The sequence below is a fragment of the Carassius auratus genome, chromosome 8 (genome assembly GCF_003368295.1).
Source record: "Carassius auratus strain Wakin chromosome 8, ASM336829v1, whole genome shotgun sequence".
Taxonomy (NCBI): Eukaryota; Metazoa; Chordata; class Actinopteri; order Cypriniformes; family Cyprinidae; genus Carassius; species Carassius auratus.
In genome coordinates this window covers 28,006,385-28,033,858 of record NC_039250.1, presented here as the reverse complement: position 1 = coordinate 28,033,858, position 27,474 = coordinate 28,006,385, and the positions used below count along the sequence as shown (strand labels likewise).

General features: G+C 35.1%; 1 protein-coding gene across 1 annotated transcript; it reads left to right on the top strand.

Annotated features, from left to right (window-relative positions):
- The first annotated feature begins 8,431 nt into the window (after positions 1 to 8,431).
- LOC113106805 (taste receptor type 1 member 1-like) lies at positions 8,432 to 10,090 on the top strand. The gene is made up of 4 exons (XM_026268826.1): positions 8,432 to 8,689; positions 8,780 to 9,523; positions 9,641 to 9,853; positions 9,937 to 10,090. Exons 1-4 carry the CDS (start codon positions 8,432 to 8,434, stop codon positions 10,075 to 10,077), a joined length of 1,356 nt encoding a protein of 451 aa, XP_026124611.1. The 3' UTR covers positions 10,078 to 10,090.
- Positions 10,091 to 27,474: the final 17,384 nt, after the last annotated feature.

The window sequence follows — 27,474 nt, the reverse complement described above, 5'->3', positions numbered from 1 at the left end:
ACCTCTAAAACTCTACTAAGTAAACTGGATGTAATTTATCACAGTGCTATCCGTTTTGTCACCAAAGCACCATACACTACTCATCATTGCAATCTTTATTCCCTTATTGGCTGGCCCTCACTACATACTCGTTGCCGAATTCACTGGCTCCTGGTCATCTATAAGTCTTTATTAGGCTTATCCCCTCCATATCTCAATTCACTGGTTACGGTAGCAATTTCAATTCGTAATACGCGTACTAGTAGGTATATTTCTTTGGTCATTCCCAAAGTTAAGTCCTCTTTTGGCCGCCTTTCTTTCCAGTTCTCTGCTGCCAACGACTGGAATGAATTGCAAAAATCTTTAAAAATAGAAGTACTGATCTCCCTTGGTAAATTTAAGCATCAGATTTCACAATTATTTAATGATTCCTGCTCTAGTTAGCAGCCCTGTTATGGTGCACTACAGAATTTTTATAATTTATTTTCCGCTTTAAGCTCTTAAGGTTTACTTAGTGTATATGTGTAGGCTACATCATTATATTGTTCTTTGTATTACGTTTGTATGTTGTACAGGGATTGGTTTGTTGATTGGATACTTTATTTATTTCTATGTGTAACTCTGTGTTGTCACACTGTTTCTGCCTTATCTTGGCCAGGTCGCAGTTGTAAATGAGAACTTGTTCTCAACTGATTTTACCTGGTTAAATAAAGGTTATTATTATTATTATTATTATTATTATTATTATACAGATCCCTTGTAAAGACCTTGTCTCAGAGGACCACCAGGACAAGACCACAGGAAACAGATGATTCTTCTGCACAATCTGACTTTGCTGCAGCCTGGAATTGAACTACTGGTTTCGTCTGGTCAGAGGAGAACTGGCCCCCCAACTGAGCCTGGTTTCTCCCAAGGTTTTTTTCTTCATTCTGTCACAGATGGAGTTTCGGTTCCTTGCCGCTGTCACCTCTGGCTTGCTTAGTTGGGGTCACTTCATCTACAGCGATATCATTGACTTGATTGCAAATAAATGCACAGACACTATTTAAACTGAACAGAGATGACATAACTGAATTCAATGATGAACTGCCTTTAACTATCATTTTGCATTATTGAGACACTGTTTTCCAAATGAATGTTGTTCAGTGCTTTGACGCAATGTATTTTGTTTAAAGCACTATATAAATAAAGGTGATTGATTGATTGACAAAGAGACATGTGCAAGTATCATTCACTATGGAGATTTAAATGCTGCTTAAAGTTTGTCAATGATTTGATTCTTTGTTGTCTTTCAAGGGTTACTGTCTGTGAGTTTGCATAACTGAGCTTATTCTGTGATCACACACTCTCTCTCTCAGCTCTCTCTCTCATTCTCTCTCATTCATTCATTCATTCTCTCTCTCTCTCTCTCATTTGGATTCCATTATGTCTTGTACAAATTTTACTGTCTGTATTGTCGTAAGCGTATTTACTCTGTGTGATTTGTAGTTTGATGTATTATTAGTTAAATTATTAAAAACCAATATATATTCACCATTGCCTCTAGTGCTCACATTACGAGTCAATGAAATGTCTGATCTTTAGCTTCAAGCTCTTTACTTTTAGTAACGAAATTTTATAATGATAGGATACTGTTTTCATGGCCAGAGAATATTTTTCCTTGAATTATAAGAAGTGATAACTTTATTGAAAATTGATAAGTTAATCTTACGGCCGTTTGCTGGACAAACCACTGTTTGATTTGCGGTAATTTACAGTAAGAGATATCACTATAATTGATATGAAGAATGGAATATTGACATATTAATGAGTAAATTACAGTGCCTTGTAATGAGTTATTGATATATGCAATTGAGTAATTTTTCAATAATTTTAATGTAACTGTCATATGAGATATATATATATTAATCATATTCCTGATTAATTATTCAGTTAATAATTATGTACAACCCAGTGCGGCTACACCTTCATTTCTCCTAAAAAGACTGTCTACATTGTTTAAGAACCAGGCGATCAAGTTAACTGCACTTAATCCTTTGGGGGAGAAGCACAATATGTTAATCATACTTCTCTGCCCAGTGAGAGCCCTGAAGGGTTAACTTTGAGGGACAGAATATCTGAGGCATTCAGACCAAATTTTCATATGCTATGGTGGACCAAAGAAAGGGCAAAACAGAGGCTGTCACAGTGGGTTGTAGAAGTAATTATAGAGGAATATAAGGTCAATAACCTTAATGTGCCAGCTGGTATAAGTTGTCTTTCGACAAGTGGCATCTTAACATCTTGGGTAGCACTTAAAGGTGTACCTCTGATTCCTCTGATGGATATTTGTGCAGCTGCTAATTGGTCATCTGCTGGTACCTTTTCTAGATAATACATAGTTAATGTGTCGACCCCTGATACTAGAGAGAGAGTAGTTCTGGGATCCTCAACTATTGATTAGGTAGGTAAAGCCTCCTTGTGACTTGTTCTGAGTCATTCAGTGTAAGGCACTGCCTCTGGCGGTCAGTAGGAAAGAAATAGAATGAGAGTTACGCATGTAACCGCAGTTCTATAAGTTCTGGATGACTGCCAGAGAACTCTGTCCCTCGGAGTCTGGGCGAGAAGATTCTGTAGAGACAGTTTGGTGGATGTCACAGCATTAAATAGGGGAGATCTCCATGACATCCTGGGTCACGTGATGACTTTGTTGTTATTTCATTCGATCGGTGCATGAGCAAGAGAGATAATATTCAGTCGTCACCTTTATTTATATAGCACTTTAAGCAAAAAAGATGTAAAATCAACTGAACAACATTAATTAGGAAAACTGTGTGTCAATAATGCAAAATGACAGTTAAAGGCAGTTTATCATTGAATTAAGTGATGTCATCATTCAGCTCAATTCAGTTTAATCTGTGCAATCATTTGCAAGTCAACGATATCAATATCACCAGTGTTTGGAATAACGGCGTTTAAAGAACGGCGTTAGGTAACAATGTTATTTTTTCAGTAACGGGGTAATCTAAGTAATTACTTTTCGCCAGCGGCGCCAAACACACACACACACACACACACACATACACGCACACACCATAGTTGCCAAGTCCGCTTAGAATACGCGATTTTGGGGTTTTTTGTTTTGTTTTTTTGTAAGTCGTGTAAAACAGCACGGGTTGCGGGTTGCGTTTTTTGGGGCTTATTAAAGAATATGGTTGCTTGTTAGGAAAATATGACAAGCAACTTTGTTTTCTTTACATCTATGGTGTACATTGATACTGATACATTGATTGACACTGTCTGCTTACAGATATAGCCAAATCAGTGCAATCATACAAGTGCTGTGGCGTAACATTCGTCAAAACATTCCGCTGAATCCGCCCCCTTATCCCCCTCATTGGAGTAAAATCACGTTCAACGTGCAGGTGGAGCGCGTGACTATGATCTACAGAAATACACGTATTTCAATTTCTACAAACAATGCCTCGAACCAAATGGAGAATTTTATTTTATTAAGCTAAATATATGTTACAGCTCCCCTTAATGCTCTTGTCTTCCCCTTCTTGTATTTGTGTCCTTTTCCTTCTCTCCAAACCTATTTAGCCTCGATCGGAGATGAGGAAAGTGCGTTCTCTCCGCTTTGTTGCAGTTCCCTGATTTTTTTTTTTTTTTTTTTTTTTTTTTTATCCTTTTCGTCCAAATCAGTTTATCCTTTTCTAATAAAGCAGTGGTTTCAGTTTAATTTGTTGCAGGCTCATTTATTGTTAATAAATGATAATGCGGAAAATAAATAATCAAATAATATTGGGCTTGTTTTGGGCTTGTTTTTGAAGCTCCAGTTGCTTATTTGTCTCGCGAGAGTTGGCAACTGTGACACTCACACACACAGTGTTGCCAACTTAGCGACTTTGTCGCTGGAATTAGCGACTTTTCAGACCCCCATAGCGACTTTTTTCCAAAAAAGCGACTAGCGACAAATCTAGCGACTTTTTTTTGACAGACCTTATTTAGTTTCTGAGACTCTCCGACACTGCCGCATGAGCTCTCTCTCTCTCTCTCTCTCTCTCTCTCTCTCTCTCTCTCTCTCTCCCTCTCCCAGCGTGCACACACGCCTCTCTCTCTGTGCATCTGTTATGTTCGGCGAGCAGAGAAGAGCAGCACTTTCAGTTAAAAAATATATTCTGTTGCTTCTAACTCTATTTTACATAGAGTATATACATAAGTATAGCCGAAATCACAGTACAATCATTATCTTAATCTTATGTGTATGTGATTTCATTAGACATTGTCATAAATAGGATTTTAGTGCAGAGATTAACATTTTTGAGAGCTGGTTATGTAGTCTTAATGGACCGCGTTTCATTCATTATAATATCAATTCCGTTGTCGGACAACAGAAACATTAAAATATAATAATTAAAAACATATTGAAAATTTTGGCTGCCTTAAAATGCATTACATGAGCACAGAAAGGGCAAGATAATATGACACACTTACGTCATGAATATGCTAATTAGCGTGTGACGTCATCTAGCGACATTTAGCGACTTGTCAGGCAGGGTTTAGCTACTTTCCATCGAAAGAAGTTGGCAACACTGCACACACACACACCCAACAGCTACACAGAGATTCGCAGCAGCAGCAGAAATAGCGAGTCAGGAGCAATCCAATGAAAAGTTGGCATTTTTAAGGTGGAGATAAAAGCACTACTTCAAATTCATTGTAGTCAAAGGCAAGAACATGCATGTAATGTGTACATGCAATGTTTGAACGCATCTACAAAGCTAGTGGCCAAAAACACTTTTCTTACAAAGATAATACTTGAAGTGCAGGATAAAACTATTGCTGTCTGTTGACGTGCAATGAATATCGAAAGTCATGTACGAACACCAGTCTGTTCTACTCATTTAAACTGACTTAAAAAAAAATTTTTTTTAAAAACTTAAAAAAATATACATATAAAAATTCTCTGACATATAGCAATTTTTTTTTTTTTTTTGTACAGTAACGCAAATAGTTACTTCCCCTGGTAATGAGTTACTTTTATTATAGAGTAATTCAGTTACTAACTCAGTTACTTTTTGGAACAAGTAGTGAGTAACTATAACTAATTACTTTTTTAAAGTAACGTTCCCAACAGTGAATATCACTAAGCAAGCCAGAGGCGACAGCGGCAAGGAACCAAGACTCCATCGGTGACAGAATGGAGAAAAAACCTTGGGAGAAAACAGGCTCTGTCGGGCGTCCAGTTCTCCTCTGACTAGATGAAACCAGCACTTCAATTCCAGGCTGCAGCAAGGTCAGAATGTGCAGAAGGATAATCTGTTTCATGAGGTCTTGTCCCAGTGGTTGTCTGAGATAAGGTCTTTACAGGTGACCTGTGTCTGGGACTCATCTAGTTGTCCTTGTCGCCGCTGTCTTTCAGGGCTATGAAGCTCCTTTCTAGGTGCTGATCCACCATCCGGGCTGAATGCGTACTGTATCCAGGTGACTGCAGTGACCCTCTGATCTGGATACAGACTGGATCTGGTGGCTATGGTTACCTCGGAATAAGAGAGAAACAGTCTAATATTAGCGTAGATGTCATTCTTCCAAAGATGTAGCAAGTACATCTGTGTTATGGGAAGTGTTCCTGGATCCGGTTTACCTAATTAATGCAGTCTAAAAATCCTTTAATGTATTTGGATATTAGAAGTGTATTAGTGTGTTATGTGTACTCCAGTTTAAAGAGATAGGTCTTTAATCTAGATTTAAATTGCAAAAGTGTGTCCGCAGATCTGCTGCCCACATAAAATTTTATATATTAGTTATTATTAAATTGCCCATGTTTTGAGAATGCAGTGGATGTGGAGGACTATAATGTATCAAGAAGAGCTTGTTCAAATACTGTGGTGCTAAACCATTCAGGGCTTTAAGTAATAAGCAATGTTTTAAAATCTATATGATGTTTGATAGGAAGCCAGTGCAGTGTTGACAGAACCAGACTAATATGGTCATACTTCCTAGTTCTAGTAAGAACTCTAGCTGCTGCATTTTGGACTAGCTGTAGTTTGTTTACTAAGCGTGCAGAACAACCACCCCATAAAGCATTACAATAATCTAACACTGAGGTCATAAACGCATGGATTAACATTTCTGCATTTGACATTGAGGGCATAGGTTGTAATTTACATATATTTTTGAGCTGGAAAAATGCAGTTTTACAAATGCTAGAAACGTGTTTTTCTAAGAAAAGATTGCTATCTAACCTAGGTTCCTAACTTATGACGTGTGAAGCACTGCCTCTGGTGGTCATCAAGAACTCATAGAACCACAGTTACATACATAACTCTCATTTTTAATCATCATGAGCTGGCCTGCTTACATTCAAAATTACTTTTTTTATTTTCATTTAAATGTTTAGGTTTTGAATAATCGATCCTATGAAACTAGAGCTTGCAAGCAAAGTGTTGCTCTAATAGTTAATAGTAAATTAATTCTTAATCTATCCATGATTGAGTAAACCAGCATATGAATCTCAACAATGGTGACTATCAACAAAATGCTTCATGCTGCAATGCATGCTGGGTAACACCATAATAAAAACTGACATAATGCACTGCTGTATGTATAATTTTTGTTACCACTGTTGACGAATTATGTTTTCATGTTTAAATACCTGAGCTGATACAGGTCCTTCTTTTCAATTCAATTAAATTCTTCTCTCTCTCTTTTTTTTTTTTTTTTGGATAGTTCAGTAATAGCTGAATATCGGTCAAATGATTTTCTTTCAAATGAGATATAAGCAGAAACTGTAAGCTCATCTGCTACTTCAAGTTTTTATTCAGCTACGCACAAATGTTTGCTGTGAAATAATATTGCAATTGCTTAGAAGCAAGTTACTAAAAAGCTCAAGAGGCCGCCATTAGCAAACACTAATGACCACAAATATTGTGGCATTTTGTTTTATTTATTTATTTTTTTCAGTTGATTTCATTCAAGGCTGAGGCTGAAGTAAGTTGTATTTTTTGTGTTTCTCTTTTCTTCTATAATGCTGCTTGTTAACAGCAGGTGTTCATCAATAATACACAATCATAATTTATTCAGTCACTTAATTATCTCATTAACTTTATCTCTTTGAGGACTTGGGATTTGACTTGAGACTTGCTTGTGACTTGAAAGAAATGATTTGTTGCCTGTACCACAAACCCAGTTTCATCACAGGACTTTTACTTTCTGACCCCTAGACCTTACACCTCTGGATGAAGCCTTGTTGTATACAGTTAGTCATGGTGTATTCATCTGAAAATACTTGTGCATAAATTTGATTAGGTGTGATACCTCAAACTTTTCAGAAATGCCAGCCACTTTGGTACTTGATCCGCTCATATAATCCTCCTTGTAAATTACTTTCCTGGCCACCAGGATGTGCTATCCTCTGTTGATACACTAATCATGTTGACTATTAAGCAGATTTGTATCATCTTTGATTTGCCTTATTTATATTTGCCTGTTTGATGTAGTCCAATGGTTTTCAATCCTGTTCCTCGGGACCCACTGTTCTGCACATTTTGCATGTCTCCCTTTTTTGACACAGAGGTCTTATGTGGAACTCTTTCCTAATGAGCTGATGATCTGAATCATGTGTAAATTAGGGAGATATGCAAAATGGGCAAAGCTGTGGGCTCCCAGGAAGTTTGAAAACCACTGATGTAGTCAGTGTTGACTCCTTATTCCGATGTGAGCTAATTTCTCTTAAAAATTTATAGAAAATTTCACACAGAATCACAAAGAAATGGCAGATATCAATTCTGTTTTTAAAGTAGAAAGGCTGATGTAGTATTTTCTTGTAAAATGAATGTTTCTTTCATTGACGGTTTTAGAAATCTTATAAACTCACTCTCTGTATTTAAAGTGATAGTTTGAAGTTTGCATCCTTTGATTTTGATGTGGTGTAATGCCCTACTTAACAACTGATTGATGTTTTTTTTTTTTTTTTTTTTTTAGATATGGAAATTGTCAGTGAATATAGTGGTTTAAGCAAATTTAATTGTGGTTTTAGGTAAATTCAGTAGTTTTATATGCCTGACTTGTATAATTTTTGCCACTACGGACTCCAGTTTCACATCCAACGGTCCACCATAAACCATTGCATAAAAATGCATTTGAGTAGGATTTGCTCTTTGTTTTCAGCCTTTATTAATTGTTTCTTTTTCTGTGTGTTTTGCCTAAAACCAGAGTTCAGCTTTAAGGGAGATTACTTATTGGGTGGCCTTTTTGCTTTACACGAAGTTCAACATGCTACTCCTTTGCCTTCCCCGGAAGCCATTCAGTGTTTAAGGTAAGAAAGCATCTTTTTGCTGCAGCAGCATTTCCTCAGTATTTAGTTTCAGGTCACATTTTAAATGGAAGATTGGATTGAGCTCTTCTCACTACTTCACTGATATTTTCTAGATACACTTTCTCAAAATCTGGCTATCAGATGTTCCAAGTGATGAGGTTTGCTATTGAGGAGATTAACAACTCCACAACTCTTCTGCCCAATGTTTCTCTGGGATATGAGATTTTTGACCACTGTACTGACACAAAAAACTTACCTTCAGTCTTTAGTTTCATCTCGAAGAATGGCTCAATAAAACCTAAAGAGAAACTCAACAACTATCAGCCTAAAGTGATTGCCTTAACAGGGCCATATGGAAGCACACGCACTATTACTATTGCACCATTAATAACAATGGACAGTATACCATTGGTAATTTTTTTAATACATTTTACTTTTGTTCAGGACTACCAACTAACAATATAATGCCAATCAATTGGAATGTTTTCTATTCTTTCAAAGGTGAATTATGGCGCTTCTAGCTATGCATTAAGCAATAAGCTTCAGTATCCTTCCTTTATAAGAACAATTCCTAGCAACAAAAACCTGATAGAGATGATTATCCACATTATACAGTGGTTTGGATGGAACTGGGTCGCCTTTCTTGGTAGCCAAGATGATTACAGTTCAGATGGACTAAAACTGTTTAACAATTACATCAGCAATACTGGCATTTGTTTGGCCTATCAAGAGGCTTTTAGCCAAAAGACAAACTACAGTCTAACACTTAAAAAGATTGATATGCTTAACATCAAAGTTGTTGTTGTTTTTGCTGTTCCACAATATGCAAGCAACATTATCAAAACTGCCATAGCAAACAACATCCAAGACAAAGTATGGATTGCGAGTGAAACCTGGGCTATGAACCAGCAGCTTCCAAGAGAGCCAGGAATTGGGAAAATTGGCACAGTCATTGGCATTACAGAGAGATTGTTGACATTACCTGGATTTGATAAGTTCATCTATAAAGAAAGAGAAATAATTAAAGCTTATAGCAATGTCAGTGACATCCAGTGTGAGAGTAAGACATGTAATCAAGACTGTGATTACTGCACATCATTGAGCGCAGAGGAGATTATAAATGAAAATCCCACATTCTCTTTTGCCATTTATGCTGCCATATATACCATAGCACATGCATTACATAATGTTTTGCAGTGTAACATGAATGAATGCCACAAAAACATAACAGTTAGGCCATACATGGTGAGTGAATGCATCATGAGATGATTATGATTTTTTTTTTCATGAATAGTAATAGCATGTATTATGATATTAATACTTAAAAATACTGTTTGTCCTTTTCACCACACTTTACAACAGCTTCTGGAACCAATTAAGAAGTTGGATTTCTCACTTAATGGCCGTCAGGTAAAATATGATGATAATGGTGATCCAACCATCAGTTTTGCGGTTGTACTTTGGAATACTGAAACAAATCCTCCACGTTTTGAAATGGTGGGCACGTATGATACATATCCAGAAATGACTTTTACTATCAACAACTCTCGCTTTCCCTGGCATAACAGTGGTTCTGTAAGTTATCTTTTAGCAGAGTATTTATCTAAACATACACAACTTTGATCAATTTTAATAACACATTTTCCCATTACACAAAGGTTCCATTCTCAAACTGCTCTGTGGAGTGCAAAGAGGGTTTTTCGAGGAAACATGATGGATATCATAGTTGCTGTTTTCTGTGTATAAAGTGTCCACGGAACAGCTATGTGAATTATTCATGTGAGTATTTAAAGCAATAGATGACAAAACAGGCATTTTATCAGTCCATGCTACCACTACACAGGGGAAAGATAAGGGAAGATAACATTTTCAAGTTTAGCATGTACAGGGTGGGGAATAATTGTTATAGTAAACCATAATAGTTGTATATAATAAACCCCAACCCCAAACAATTTGAATAATTAAAATGATATCAGAGATGTATTTTGCATTATCTGATTTTAAATATGGTGTCATACTATATGTAAAATTTAAATGTGTAAATTTTTTTGTACAATTTGTAAATTATTATTAATGGAATTAAAATTGATCAAAAAACAAATTACAATTAGAATAATTTTTATAATTACTAACTGTGTATTTTTTACCTTACAAAATTAAGTATACTTTGTTTTATGAACACGTCATAAATGAAAATGACAAAAAAAAAAAAAAAAAAAAGCAGATAACTGGATAACTTCAAAGCAGTTCTGATGGAATAAATATCACAAAGATTAAATGTGTTGGTATTTGGTGCAAAGTTCAAGAAGAAAAACTTATGAAGGGGTATTTTACACCATTATAATCTTTTGTGCTCCCTCCCATTAGATAATCTGTTGAATCTTTTGTACTGTTTAAAACTCATGATCCCAAATGTCTGATTTTGGCTGAATTACATTATCATAATATTTTACTTTCAGGGGACCCCTATACCTGTTCTCTGTGTGCAGAGAGTGAATGGTCTGATGAGGGCAGTACAAAATGTAAGAACCGTTCTGTTGACTATCTTGAGGTCACAGAAATCCTCTCCATTATTGTCATGGCTTCTGCCACATGCCTAATTATTCTCCTTATTGCCATGTGTTGCCTTTTTGCTCACAATTACAACACACCAGTGGTAAAGTCTGCTGGTGGCAGCATGTGTTTCCTCATGTTGACCTGTTTGATAATGTCTACAATAAGTGTGTTCTTTTTCTTTGGAAAACCCTCATCTGTATTTTGCCTCCTGAGAAATGTTGCATTTGCATTTTTCTTCACTGTTTTTCTCTCCTGTATGGCTGTCCGTTCCTTTCAAATTGTTTGTGTCTTCAAAATGGCTGCCAAGTTTCCTAACATCCACAGCCTTTGGGTAAAGCACAATGGGCAGTGGCTCTTTGTTGGATTTATTTCTGTCATTCATTTAATTTCTTGTATACTATGGATGACTGTCTCAACTCCCAAACCCTCCAAGGATTCATCAACTTTTAAAGACCTGACTGTACTCAGCTGTGAAATGGGAAACACTGTAACTGTTAGCATAGTTGTGCTTATGGGTGGGTTTCTTGGATTCCTGTGCCTCTTATTTTCTTACATGGGAAGAGATCTGCCAAAAAATTACAATGAGGCCAAATCAATAACTTTTGGTCTCTTTTTGTACAATGTTAGCTGGATTGTTTATTTCACAGCATACCTCGTTCTCAAAAGCAAATATATCCAACTTGTTAATGCAATGACACAGCTATCTAGTATATCTGGAATTCTCTTCAGTTATTTCATACCGAAATCTTACATTATAATATTCCAACCGCAAAAGAACACTGCTGCATACTTTCAAACATCTATTCAGAATTACACCCAAACAATTAGTAGGACTTAACACATGGGAGAACTGAGAAAACGGGCCTACTACCAATATATTTATGGTCCTCTCCCCAAATTTGACACTACCAAAACACATTAATAATAATTAAATTACAAGGGCTATATTGACTTATTAAGATTTGCTTACATATAGATTGTAAATTTATAGCCTATTTATGTTGTGCTTTTTTTCAGATGTGTATCTATAACTATTAAATTAACAATATTTCAAGTGCAAATTGTGAAATGTATTGTATTTTGAATCCAATTCTTCTTTGTAAATGGCAAAAAGTTGATCATACTGATTTTAAAGTTAAGGATTCATTAGTTTGACTATACATTGAACCAAAAACAATCAAAACATCTTTGCACACTTTATTTCTAACAAAACATCCTATGTTTCGGTAGTGACAGTGCATTTTCAGTAGTGTCATTAATGTTTCCCATTTCAACCACATCACATTACAGAATTGTGATATATTATAACGCTACTAAAACATATTAAAATACAAAAAAAAACAGAAGAAAAAAAATCATAAGTGTACTAAAATTTTGTTTATTTACCCCAAATGTGAGTATTATGTGTACCATTTTGCCACTACCGAAATAATTATGATATGTTTAGATAGTCACTGTTTCTGTAGTGACAACTCTGTGGGATAACACCCAAAAAACATGGATGTGATTGGTACCTAGCTACTTAAAGTTTCATCATGAACAAATAAAATATAATATTAATTATATATATATATATATATATATATATATATATATATATATATGGAATGTTATCTTTCAAAAGAATCAAAAAGTGTGTGTGTGTGTGTGTGTGTGTGTGTGTGTGTGTGTGAGAGAGAGAGAGAGAGAGAGAGAGAGAGAGAGGGAGGGAGAGGAGGGGGGTAAATTAGTTATGTTACAAGTGCCTGGGGCTCAGTGTGGATTAAGGTTATTGATTTAAAACCATATAAAAACGATAATTGCATGCTAGTATTAAATGAACACATGCATCCTTCTTTTTAACTGTCCTTAAAAATGTCCATAAAATGCTTTAATATCCATTGCCAGACTGGTTCTTCCGATCCACTTATTGCACGACCCATTTGTATCTGTTATGTCTTTATTTGTTGGTGCTGTATTTAAGCATTGCTGAGAAAAAGCAGTCCCACTGCAAATGCTAAATGTTTTAATATACTGTCGCTGGACATCTCACTTAATCATTGCCTAAATGGTGATTAAAACAGCCCCTCTGTTCAGACTTTCATGATTATTATTATTTTCATTCTCATTTTGTTACAAACATGCAATTTTTTCTTCTGTGAAAGACAAAATAAGATAATTTTAACATTCTGTTAACAGTGATTTACCAGGTATATAGAGACTGTTGATGAGGATTCATATTTCATATTTTTAACCACAGATTAACAGACCAATGGAGATTTAGTACTTTAATATACACTGTTCCTCTATTGTATAGAAAATGCTAGGTCATATAAAATATTCAGTGAGAACTGAATGTTGCAGATTATTATTATTAAGGAACCTAACCCAGTACATGTCTACTTAGCTTGAACGCTTACCAAACACAACCTGAACATTAAATTAAAGTGTTCAGAATTATTTGGAAATGGGATATTTAGAACTGGTACTCAGAGGCATGGCAATGTTGAAGGCAAGGCAGTAAATGCCTGAGGCCATGCGTTTTAAGAGAGCGCCAGATGGCCGATTATTTAAACTAACAGGAATGTTAATAATATCGTTACAATTTTACTGCCTTTGTCACCTTTTTAAAACAGGTAAAGTGTTCGAATTTATGGTACTGTTGATTAGAAAATGCATGATCTGGAGCAGAGCATTAAGCTGGATCCCTGAACTGAAAATGAACTGAAAATGTTCGCACACACATAAACATGCACATTAAACATAAAGAAGAGAACAAATCTGTCAGGCAGCCTGAAGCGATAGGAAAAGAGGAAACAGAACAACGGTAAGCATAGGCACCAATTTATGTTTCTGCCCACACTATTCCACTCCAAACCAAATCTAAAAAATTTCTTCATTTTTTCATGAGCAAATGATAACGGGCTAGGTTGTCATGCAACAACTGTGCCTTAAATATTTTACAATTTCCATTTTTTTACATCCTGTTTAATTAAAAATGAGAAATATACTTATCTTCTGTTCGATAACAGAATTGAATTCTTAAGGAATTCATAAGGATATACCTTTCAAGGGAACTTCAAACTGCATCATCTAGGGGTCGCTATGGGTAATAATATGCAAATGCCACCATGCTGAGGGGAGTGCAAGCCAGAATCATGTCAAGCACTATGTGCCAACTCTACCATTACCATGGGAGTTGCTCCTGCTGTCCGGGACATAATCCCATAAGCCAAAGGCCTAGGCTACATAACCAATTTACCTGTTAGGGCCTCGACCCAGGGTAGAGCCCAAGTTTGGAATCAAGAAAGATTCCTTTAAAAAGTATACTGCAAAGAGCATAGCATTTTATACTAAGGGGCTACTGCTTGCTCTTGCATAAGCTTGCTGAAGAAACGGTCTCAGTGGATCCCTAGTAGCAAAGCATTGTTTAGATAAGTATCTGAGGATACATATTAAGCCTCTCATCAAAAAAACACAACTTCACCCCAAAGAAATAGTTAATTATAGACCAATCTCGAATCTCCCTTTTCTTTCCAAGATACTAGAAAAGGTGGTATCCCCACAATTAAATTCCTTCTTAGAGAAAAATGGTATATGTGAGGATTTTCATTTGACCTGCTCTTATCATATGATCGTGGTTGTATCTCTCTAGTAGTTCTATTGGATCTCAGTGCTGCGTTTGACACATTTGACCACAACATTGTTTTGCATAGACTTGAACACTTTGTTGGCATTAATGGAAGTTCATTAAGCATGGTTTAAATCATACTTATATGACCGCCATCAGTTAGTGGCAGTGAGTGAAGAGGTATCATATCGATCACAAGTACAGTATAGAGTACCTCAAGGCTCAGTACTAGGGCCGCTACTCTTCACGCTTTATATGTTACCCTTGGGAGATATCATCAGGAAACATGGCTGGGGCCAGGACCCCCTCCATTTATCTATAATCACACCGGTAGTGATGTCCAGGGCTGTCGCAGCCAACTTGTTGGTATTTTTTCAATGTATGCTTAAGACACGGGTCACGACGAGGTGTTCTCCATAGCGACCCCTAGAGGATGCAGTTTGAAGTTCCCCTGTGAGGGAAACGACTAAACAAAGCATTTTTATGAACTTTGCTGCAACTCATTCCCTTGCTGATTTACATAAAATAATTCAATAAATACCTATTTAGAAAAGGAAAGTTATATTCAAATAACTATAAGGATAAATAATAAAGTTCACAGTTACTCTTTGTTTTTTCACCAGTTAGTCATGGAAGTCTGCTGGCTGATGGGTTTCTGGCAACATTAATTCTAGGAAAGAAGACAGTTCTATAGATTTGACTCCACAGGTTTGAGCGTGCACATCTGAGTCAGAGAGAACACGCATACTGGTTTGTGCATTATATACTGTTAGATGTGTTTTGTCCACATTTCATCTGTTGTATAATTAACAAAAATACATTAAAAATATATTTTTAGAAGGGCCTCACTGATTAATTTTGCCTCAGGCCCCCACTACATGTAGGTAAGCCCCTGCAGGTACTAAAGTCAGCTGGACACTGGACCTACTGGAGCCCAGCATAGTTCCCCTCCAATGCTCTGTTTGGCCACTTGGTGGCATAATAAAAAAAAAAAAAAAAGAATATTCCAGTGAAAATATGCCAATTTTCTTTTCTATAATATTCCTACCTGAGGCAACAAAGGTTCCAACCACATAGGAAACGTGAACAAGTTGTAGACATAGAATGATACCAAATATAAACAGACTGCTTTAACCCTTTAAAACTATCTTTGGCACAGGATATTGTAACAACATAATTTAGAGCATTGGTTCTCAAACCTCTCCTTGAAGTACGCCTAGTACTCCACATGTTGTAACTTTCCTGATCATAAATTTATGGGTTTAGGTCAAATCATTCTCGGCCAATGGACTAAAACATACAGCTTTTCTGTAATTTTTTTTTTTTTTTTTTTACTTTTCATCACTTACAAAGTAAATATTGTGTAAATGTTTTTGGAACGTTACCTTTCAAAAGAATCAAAAGGTGTGTGTGTGAAAGATTGGAGGGGGGGGGGGGGGTTGTAGATTAGTTATGTTACCTTTGCAAAACAGTTTCTGGGGTTCAGCGTGGATTAAGATATGGATTTAAAACCATTCAAATATATATATATATATATATATATATATATATATATATATATATATAATGATAATTGGATGCTAGCGTTAAATGAACACATGCATCCTTTTTTTTCAATGTCCTTTTTTAAAAAATATCCTTAAAATGCTTAAATATCCATTGCATACTGGTTCTTCTGATCCACTTATTGCATGTCTCATTTGTATAGGTTATGCATAGGTTGTTTTTTGTTGGTTCTGTATTTACACATTGTTGAGAAAAAGCAGTCCCATTGAAAATGCTAAATGTAGTTCAAGTTCTAAAGTTTAAGTTTAAGTCTGCTTTATTGTAAATTCTTCCACATGAACAGTACATACATACAGAGAATCGAAATTGCGTTACTCTCAGACCCCTGGTACACACAGATAACATTAACATTAAAGCCTAAAAATCTAGATCAAATATAAAATGTAGATACAACTATACAATAAGGGGAATGTAAAAAAAAGACATTATATAGACATATAATAAAATAAAAAGTTAAATAAAGCAGTGCAAGGCAAAAGGCAGATAGAGTGCAAATCAATGAAGTGAACAACAGTGCAGATAAAGGTTTTTTAGTGCAAAAAAAAAGCTTATTAAGTCTGATTAAAGTGACAAAGGGCTCAAGAGCAGTTCTTTTATTTAACTGACTGATGAGGTAGTGGAATGACATTAGTTTCATGGAGAATGAGGTAGTAAATATTCTGTAGTATATAGGTAGTAGTTAATATACTGTAACAAGGCAGCTCCTGCCGATGTGTTGCTGGACTTTTCACTTCATCATTGCCTAAATGGTGATTAAAACAGCCCCTCTGTTCAGACTGTAATTATTATTTTTATTTTCATTCTCATTTCTGTAAAAGACAAAATAAGATAATTTTAACATTTAACAGTGATTTACCAGGTATATAAATAATGTAGATAAGCATTCATAAATTAAACCACAGATTAGTGATATTTTATTAGAAAATATTACTAATCAATGGTCATTAAACATTACAGACCAATGGATATCTGTACTTTCATACACAGTTATTCTACTGTATAGAAAATGCTGGATAATATAAAACATTCAGTTATAACTGAATATTGTAGATTATAATTATGAAGGAACCCAACCCAGTACATGTCTACTTAGCTTGATTACTAACCAAACACAACCTGAACATTAATGTGTTCATAATTATTTGGAAAGGGGATATTTAGAACTGGTACTCAAATGCATAGCAGTGGGGCAGGGAAGGCAGGTAAATGGCTTGGGCCATGCATTTTAAGGGAGCCCCAAATGGCCGACCATTTGAACCAGAAATGTTAATAATATTGTTACACTTTTGCTGCCTGTGTCACCTTTTTTAAACAGGTAAAGTGTTCGAATTCGTCGGACTGTTAATTAGAAAATGCATGATCTGGAGCAGAACATTAAGCTGGATACCTGCCTTTTTAATACATTTCATATGGAGGTTGAGCTTGTGAAATTTAGGAATGAACTGAAAAAGTTTGCACACACATAAACATGCACATTAAACATAAAGAAGAGAACAAATCTGTCAGGCAGCCTGAAGCAAAAAAAAAAAAAAAAAGAGGAGAAAAAGAGGAAACTGGACAACGGTAAGCATAGGCACCAATTTATGTTTCTGCCTACACTATTCCACTTCAAACCGAATATAAAACATTTTATTCATTTTTTTTTTCATAAGCAAATGATAACAGGCTAGGTTGTAATACAACAACTATGCTTTAAATATATATATATATTTTTTTTACAACCCGTTTAATAAAAAAAATTGAAATTTACTTTTCTTCTGTTTGATATACTGTAGTGTTTGAATTCATAATGATACAACCTTTCAAGGGAACTTCGAACTGAGTCCTCTAGGGGTCGCTATGGGGAAAAATATACCCATGCCACCATGCTGAGGGGAGTGAAGGCCAGAATTATGTCAAGCACTAAGTACCAACTCCATGGGAGTTGCTCCTGCTGTCTGTGACGTAATCCCATAGGCTATGAGTCATGACACTAGCATTCTCTGCCCTTCTCTGATTAGGCAGTTCTTTTAACTGGAGGCCAGAGTCAAGCAGTTTAGTTTCAGTAAATCTTTATGTAACTCCTCAATGCAATCGATGTCACATTGTCCTTCTCCAAATAAATCCATATAGAATTCCGAAGCAATTTTTCTCATTTCTCTAAGATCTGAAATCACATTCTCATTTACCATCTTTCAAATGCAACATCATTGTTTTTTTTTTTTTTTTTTTTGCTTTCTGCTCTAAATTAAAAAAGAAGGAACTTGGTGCATCCATCTCTCTCAGAAATGCAAAGCGAGCTCTAATTAAAGCACCCTTTGCTTTTTCATGAAATAATGAGGCTAAAGCTTTTTTTTTTTCAATCTTCCCACCTGTCACAAAATTTCCAACACTTAACTTTCCTTCAATCGGCTTTATCTCTTTTTCTCGTTAAAAAACTTTTTTTTTTTAAATCTTATCTTTTGTATTATATATGTAATTTTGACAAAATATTCTAATTTGTGCTTTTCTTGTGTTTTTTCCACTCACTTCAAAATACATAAACTTTTTCACAAAAAAAGCACTTCTTGTGACAATATCACGTTAAAATGGCAATAATAGCTTCCTTACATTTATTTCAATTATACATAAATGATGATCAGAGAACCCATTTGGACAAAAGTAGATTTTAAAATTCTATTAGTTTTATCTTTATTGATATAAAATCTGTCTAATCTAGCAGTACTAATATGATCATGAGAAACCTTTACCCATGTATACTGTTTAACTGTAGGGTATTATAGTCTCCATACATCAATTAAATTAGAATTACTAATAACATTATGTAAAAATTTGGCAGAAGAGGGATGAGGTTCTTGTCAATTTCTATTTAAAGTAAAATTGATTGCACAATTCCAATCACCCCCCAAAATCAACCATACATTTTCATCACAATTTTGTTTTAAAAACTTGTGTGACTTTTTAAAAGTTTGTATCCTCTCTGCACCAGTATTTGGTGCATAAATATTAATAAAAACAAAAGTAGAGCCATTTATAATGGTTTGAACAGACAAAATTCTACCTCTTTCTATTTCATTCACAGACACAGTGGTTATATTAATCATCTTTGAAAAAAAAATAAAAAATAGCAACTCCTCCACTAACATTTGTACCATGACTCATAAGTAAATCACTTCTCCACCCCATTTTCCATTCCACTTAGTAATAATAATTACTTTATTTTGTGTAACGCTTTTAAAAGTCAATTCTCAGAGCGCTCACATTAGCCAAATTAAGATAAATAAAATTGGCATGATAAACACAATACAGAAAGTATTAGAAATAATTTTACAAACCTAAAAACAATTTAAAACGTATCCACGACATATATTAAACCCATACAATACATCACATAAGCAATCACAAAAATCATCTTTCACCCAAATGTTTCCTTAACATAATACATTTTAAGTAAAGATTTAAACATTTTCAAGGATGGTGCATTTCTAATTTCGAAAGACAGAGAATTCCATAACTTTGGGGCAACTGAAGAGAATGCCCTACCACCCATCGTTTTTAGGTACGTTACAGGAACAACTAAAAGACCAGCGTCGGCCGAGCGAAGATTACGTGTCGGAATGTAGGGTATTAAAAGCTCAGAAAGATATTGATGAGCAAGTCCATTTAATGTCTTGTAGGTCAACATAAGAATCTTAAAATCAACATGAAATTTGACAGGTAGCCAATATAAGGCCTCTAACATAGGTTTTATATGATCTTTATGTCTTGTTCTAGTCAGAATACGTGCAGCAGAGTTTTGTACGCATTGAAGTTTGTTCAAAATACATTTTGATGCTCCTGCTAACAAGGCATTGCAATAATCAATTCTAGAGAAAACCAGAGTATTGATTAATTTTTCAGCTACAGAAAAAGGCAGCATGGACCATAATCTGGATATATTTCTGAGATGAAAAAAACAAACTTTAACAGTATTACGTACATGAAGATCAAATGTTAAATTAGAATCGAAAATTACACCCAGATTTTTTAATTTAGATTGAAACTGTATAACAGAGCCAATCCACATGCAAGGCTACAGATTTCACTCTCCGTAACTGGTGAGGCGAACCGATAAGCAACACTTCTGCCTTATCACTATTTAGACTTAGAAAATTAACAGACATAAAATTTTTGATAACTGTGATACAGTTAGCAAGATGTGAAGCAGCCACATTTACATCAGATTTTGAGTGAATATATATCTGGGTGTCATCAGCATAAACATGAAAATCAAGACTAAGAGACCTCAAAAGCTGGCCTAGAGGAAAAATATAAAGACTAAAAAGAAAAGGACCTATAAGTGAACCCTGAGGTACACCGAATTTTATCACGCCAACCTCAGATCTGCAGCCACCCAGCACAACAAATTGTTTTCGATCTGAGAGATAAGACTTAAACCAACTCAGAGCAGAGTCCGATACACCAAAGACAGACTTTAGGCCAGAAAGTAAGGTACAGTGATCAATAGTGTCAAAACCGGCACTGAGATCAAGCAAAATCAGTATTGATAAGCATCCTGAATCGGAAGCCATCAATAAGTCATTTGTGACTTAAACTAATGCTGTCTCAGTGCTATGCATTTAACGGAAGCCAGATTGTAGAGGTTCATAGAGGTTATTTACAGAAAGATGAGAGAGCAATTGTGATGTAACAATACGTTCTAAGATTTTAGCCGTAAAAGGGAGATTAGAGATGGGACGAAAATTTGTTAGATTCTAAAAGTCATGGCTATTTGTTTTTGGAACAGGGGTTACATCGGCATCTTATTTTGTATGTATTCATTTAAACTTTTGTTTTCCTTGAAAAGAGAGACAAACGAGAGAGGAGATTTTTGCAGTCTCCATTAATAAGATGATGAGTTGAGTCAGGTGTGATTAATGAGAGAGACATAAAATCTGCAGGGCTGGGGGTACTCCAGGATAGGTTTGAGAACCACTGATTTAGAGCAGTGGTTCCCAACCTTGTTCCTGGAGGTCCCCAACACTTCACATTTTTCATCTTTCCTTTGTCTGACACAGCCATTTCAGGTTTTGGAGTATCTACTAATGAGCTGATGATCTGAAATAGGTGTGTTTGACAAAGGACACATGGAAATAGATTTAGAGTATATTAAATTACAGTAAAATATAAATATGCTTCAAAACTAAATTCACAGACACCATCATTAGCTTCAAAAAGGCACAAGATTTGTTCAAATGGTAGGTCACAAAAAACTTTTATCTTAAATGCAGGCTAGCTACTGTGTAATCTTTTATGATTTTTAAATAGTATTTACTTAAGCAGGCTTGACTGCTTTTCCTTCACTTTGATTAATCTCATCATTTCAGTTTTGATATAGGCCTATACATTTTGTGGAACTGGTCAGAGGATGATTCTTAAAATCAAATCAGACCTGACATGTGGTGCTGCCTGCTTACAGGCAGAGGTGGAAAGTCCAAGTGTCAGACAGTAAAAGTCCTGCCATATTTTATTCCACCTATGAATTCAGCCAGCTAATTTCACCATAGATGGAACCAAGTCATTCCTTTCAAGTCACAAGCAAGTGTCAAGTCAAATCCCAAGTCCTCAAAGAGTTAAAGTTAATGAGAAAATTGAGTGACTAATTAAATGATGATTATGTATTAGTGATGAACACCTGCTGTTAACAAGCAACATCATTGAAGAAAAGGGAAACACAAGAACTTCAACTGACTTCAGCCACAGCCTTGGATGAAGTCAACTAAAATAAATAAATAAAAACACCAACAACACTTTGCCACCATAATTGTGGTCAGTGCTTGCTTAAATTGGGCTCTTGAGCCTTTTGGTACAGTAGTTTACTTTTAATCAGTTGCAGTATTGTTTCACAGCAAACATTTATGTGCTATTGAATCAAACCTTAAAGTAGCAGATGAGCTTGAATTTTAATCTTATAACTCATTTGAACAACCATCATTTGATAGATATTCAGCTTTTACTGAAATGCCCATGTAAAAAAGTAACATTAAACAAATGCCACCGTAATGCTGTAATATTGGGAGAAAAAAAATGTGATTTCTGTGTGTGTCTAAATAAAGGATTCAAAATAGTTATATGCCTAGCATATATTTACAATTAATTTATAACTATTAGAGCAACACATGGTGTAGCTTAACAAGATTTATTATGCAAAACCTAAACATATTTTGGATGTAATCAGGCCAGCTCATGATAACTAACTTATCATATAAATACAGTTAATAGCTACTCTCTACAGCACTGACCTCACAATCAGCTGGTGAAATCTGCTGGCTGATGCTTATGGATGCTGAAGCAAACCTTGCATTTCATACAATTAGCCTACTATTTTTATTCCACCATCGTGGTATGTTACGCCCTGCAATAGCAGCAGGGCAAAAAGTGTTATCTATTCATTTGTGTGTGTGTGTGTGTGTGTGTGTGTGTGTGTGTGTGTGTGTGTGTGTGTGTGTATTGTATATATATATTCATTTATTCATTTAACAGACGCTTTTATCCATAGCAACTTACAAATGAGGACAATGGAAGCAATCAAAAACAACAAAAAGATCAATGATATATAAGTGCTATAACAAGTCTCAGTTAGGTTAACACAGTACACGTAGCATGGGCTTTTAAATAATATAATAAAGAAAAGGAAAACAGATAGAATATAAAAAGAATAGAGGAAGCTTGTGTTAGAGGTCTTTACACACACACACACACACACACACACACACACACACACACACACATACATACATATATATACAGTACAGACCAAAGGTTTGGACACACCTTCTCATTCAAATAATTTTCTTTATTTTCCTGACTATGAAAATCGTAGATTCACACTAAAGGCATCAATACTATGAATTAACACATGTGGAATTATATATGGAATTATATACATGACAAAAAGTGTGAAACAACTGAAAATATGTCTTATTCTAGGTTCTTCAAAGTAGCCACCTTCTGCTTTGATTACTGCTTTGCACACTCTTGGCATTCTCTTGATGAGCTTCGAGAGGTAGTCACATGAAATGGTCTTCCAAAATGGTCTTGAAGGAGTTCCCCTAGAGATGCTTAGCACTTGTTGGCCCTTTTGCCTTCTGTCTGTGGTCCAGCTTACCCCTAATGTGTGTGTGTGTGTGTGTAATAAATGAGTCAACTGCATAATAAATGAAAAGAACATAGAATACAAAAAGATTAGAAAGGTAGTTAGATTTTTTTAAGAATCGAATTAGAACAGTGAGTTTCATATATTTTTGAAACATGAAAACCCATCCAAATCCCAACTCTCTCTCTCTCTCTCTCTCTCTTTTTTTTTTTTTTTTTTTTTTTGCATCAGCGAACCCATTCATTCATTTAACAGAAGGCATATTTTGTGCGCCAAAAATACGAAGCGAAGAAAATTAACGGGCCGCCCCCATCTTTTCAGATAAGCTGGTGCCGATTTCCCACATTTTGGAGCTATAAAGAAAATTAGGATATAACACAGAAGCATAACCATAACAATCTGCTGACGAAGTACGGCCGCTAATAGTGCATTTTGAAAAGTGTTTTGATTTGTTGTATACATTAAAATACAATTCCCTTAAGACATTTCTGGATCCCTTAATTTATAGCCATCTGACGTGATTTTACATATTTTTGGTCTACTAAAAATATCGAGACGAAAATAGAGCAGTAGCTGTTGGAGAAAGAATGGTTTGTGTATCCTCCAAAAGAGAGAGTTTCATATTTTAAATTAAAGATAACAACACAGAGAAACATGGACACATGAAACCACGTTTGATTCCTTGTCTTATTTTGGGTTAAAAAAAAAAAGCAGTGTACACAAGTCGTTTATACTTATACAAATGAGTCGCAAGTTCTGACCAGTAAATGGCAGATGTTTTGCAATTCAATGCGCATCCATAGACAGGATTTAGTGCTTCACAATGAGGAGGCTCGTCTTTTGTTAAGCTCTTGTGTTTCTCATTGAAATGCTTTACAAAGGGTTCATCCTTCATGGAGTTTTAAAGTTACTTTCCACTAGTTCATTTCAGCCCTTGAGAAAACCTAAAGCAATGTTAATGTCCCTCTCTTTTTCTTTGAGACCAAGATCTCAGTCCACACAACCAAACACATGGCATTGTGCACCTGAAACAAACCCTTTTGAATAACTTGCAGCCTATAGAAATTCATTATAGAACATGTTTGATTAGCCCAATACAAACAGGACGGACGCGTGGCATTTTACAGTGATACAGATTAAATATGTCAAATTGCTGGTTTCAGCCTAGTAGTTGTTAAATATAGTTGCTATCAAGTTGGGTGTTTTGTTGAACGTAGCGGGAAGCCAATTTTTTTCATTAAGTTTTTTTTTTTTTTCTCTGAATAGTAAAGGCGGTACTCCGATTTGTTTCGCTCTTGGTTGACCCGTTCCCTGACATTCAGAATTCCGAAGACAGGTCGTTATCTTTTGCATTTAAGCTACATTCGTTCAGTAGGCCTACGACTACTTCATATTTTTAAAATAGAGTAAAGAAAGATATAAAGAAATAGTAAAGATGACTAAAAAGTAGGCTAAATATTCAAATTTAAGTTGCACATAGAGTGTCCATATATTTATACAGATATATATCACACCCATATGTCTACACCTTTATATATATAGCTACTTCTTCTCTTTTTTTTCCTTTATCTATTTTTTTATATGTATTTGAATTGTGTGTGCCTGACATCAATTTAGGACCTAACTGTGAATGTGGTGGCTAAATTAAAGGGCTAATGTGGTGCAACATGTTAAATTTAAGCGTGAAAACAGCGTGATAAACAACATCGACAAAGCACAAAGGAGTGAAGCCATCCACCATGTACCTAACTTCTGTGCTCCAATTTCATACCGATTTCGCGCTACTTTGCTGGACAGCCCTGCAGCGTTTTGAAACAATTATTCGGCGCATTACACGCAATTTATTCTGAGATTTAACCCTACTTGCTAAAGTGATTTCCTGTAGCAACATAATCAATACGCACAAACAAATCAGTAGGCCTATGCCTACAGTATATTTTATTTCGAAAAATGTAGGGTTATATTTAATATTAGACTATAGGGGCTACTTTAATATTCAATTACATTTAGAAAGAAGAAAAAGGGTCTTGTAAACCATATTTATTACCAATTATTATTAATGCCATGTCGCGTGTCCTGCGTTTTAAGTCAACGTCACAATCTTTCTTATTTTCTATAATTGTATAATTTTCAAATGGAATTCTGTTTTCTCCAAAATATGCACATTTTTGCAGGAGATAGGAGATTTTTATCTGGGAGATAAAGGCAGACGTTAAACTATACGACATATGCTATATTAAATGATTAGCTTTATTATTATGCATAGCTTAAATGTTGAGTAAGTTATAAAAAACTGCAAGTATAAAGTGTAGTAAAAGACTATGCCCTACATTCAATGCGTGTTGCTCACAGCCTAGCGCTAAGTCAGAGACTTTCTCAAGGACCCACTCTATTGATGGGAAAGTGTGGAAAATCAGGCGGATATGGCACTCAAGGAGGCGTTCCTCTGATTCTCCTCGCTCTGCTATTTGAACGGAACATCTGTGAGAATTCTTTTTTTTAAAATAAAGCCTACGTCCAAACTACAAACAAATAAACTAAAATAAAATAAAATAAAATAAAATAAAATAAAAAATAAACGAGAGAGACAGCTTACACTTTTCGGTTTCTGATTCTGGTAAACATGCTCACGTTTTTCAAAAGATGACCTTGTGTGTGTGTGCATTGTGCTTCAATATTGGCATCTGTAGTTCCATTTAGAAACTTTAATATCTACTGAACCAATCCATTTTCTTTATATATATATATATATATATATATATATATATATATATATATATATATATATATATATATATATATATATATATATATATATAATTGATAATATATACATAAACATAATATACATTTAATAAATTACACAATATAATAATAAATCAGTTTACTATAAGGTATTTAAGTCTGTATGTTTTATAACAGCTGTGTGCGAGTATTGAAGCTGATCAATCTTTAAAAAATAAAAAATAAACACGTACCAAAAGTGGCTATATGAAGTTGAAATCTTGCTTTTACAAGCAGCCACAAATGGTGCAGTTTGCAAAAGTAGTTTATTGAAGACGATCGAGTGGGATAGTCACCATGACGATATGCCTATTAGAGGGGTAAATTGGCACTTTGTTCGCTCATTGAGACCTTTGCCGCGGGAACCGGAGGATGAACCGTGAAACCAGGGTTTCAATAGCAAGTCGCAGTGTAGCATATGGTGCAGCAAGCACACCGAGCGCTGACACCAACAAATTGCAGGTTTCATACTAATTTTCCCTGGCGGGAAATTCCATGCCACCCACGCGACTCGTGTGGCTTTTTGAGTTGTCTTGTTGTTCAGTGTTGTCTAGCATTCTAATGCTACGTACTTAAAAAGCGAAGTAAGCCTAATCAAAATAAGACAAAATAAAACGAATTTGTTTAAACATGCTTGTTTAACTATTTTTTTTATGAAGTTAAATCACACTCCTAAACTAAACTAACTCCTAAAAAACCCTCCAAATAATCTGTTGAAAAAAATAGATTTACATAACATGAACATGATTTGCTCGTTTATTATGCCGTTCTAACTAGGTCTTAACACAATATTCGGGGTTCAACAAGGTAGGAGTAGGCGTAGGGCATGCAATGTCCACAAATATTTAGTTAAATTGTTCTCACTTCACGACATTGCAGATACGTCTTGTCCTTTTGCGTTTATATACAGCTGTTTGGAAATATTCTTACCTGACCTTAACCCGTATCCTAATGGATAACTTTATTCAAAAGAATGTTTGTTTTGGTTGTTGTTGTTTTTTTGTCTTTAGTGATATTATGATATTTAGCTCACTTATGGGTTAAATAGATTCGTTTGCTCAAGCGCATATCTGATTTTTCGAGAAGCCTAAACGATTCCACTCTGCATTGAACCGAACAAAGATCAAGTTAAAATATGTTTGGATTATTTTAAATATATTAATTATCTTTGACAGATGAAGAATATTTCACTATATATATATATATATATATATATATATATATATATATATATATATTTATTCGCTGATAAATTTGTACTAAAAGCAGTGTTCACAAGTCTTCGTTCTTGTACAGATTTGTTGCTTTTCCTGGAGACTAAATAACATGCTTTGCAACTCAAAGAACCCCAATAGACAAGATGTGGTGCTTAACAATGTGAGGGGTCTTTTGTCTTTCGTTTCTGAATGAATGGCTTCACACAGCTTCCATCCTTCGCCGGGTTTTAAGTTATTATCCACTAATTTATTTCAGCCCCTAAGAATACCCAAAGCAATGTAAATGTGCCCTTCTGTTTTCTTTCCATAGCGAGTAACCTTAGTGCACACAGCCAAACACAAGACCCTG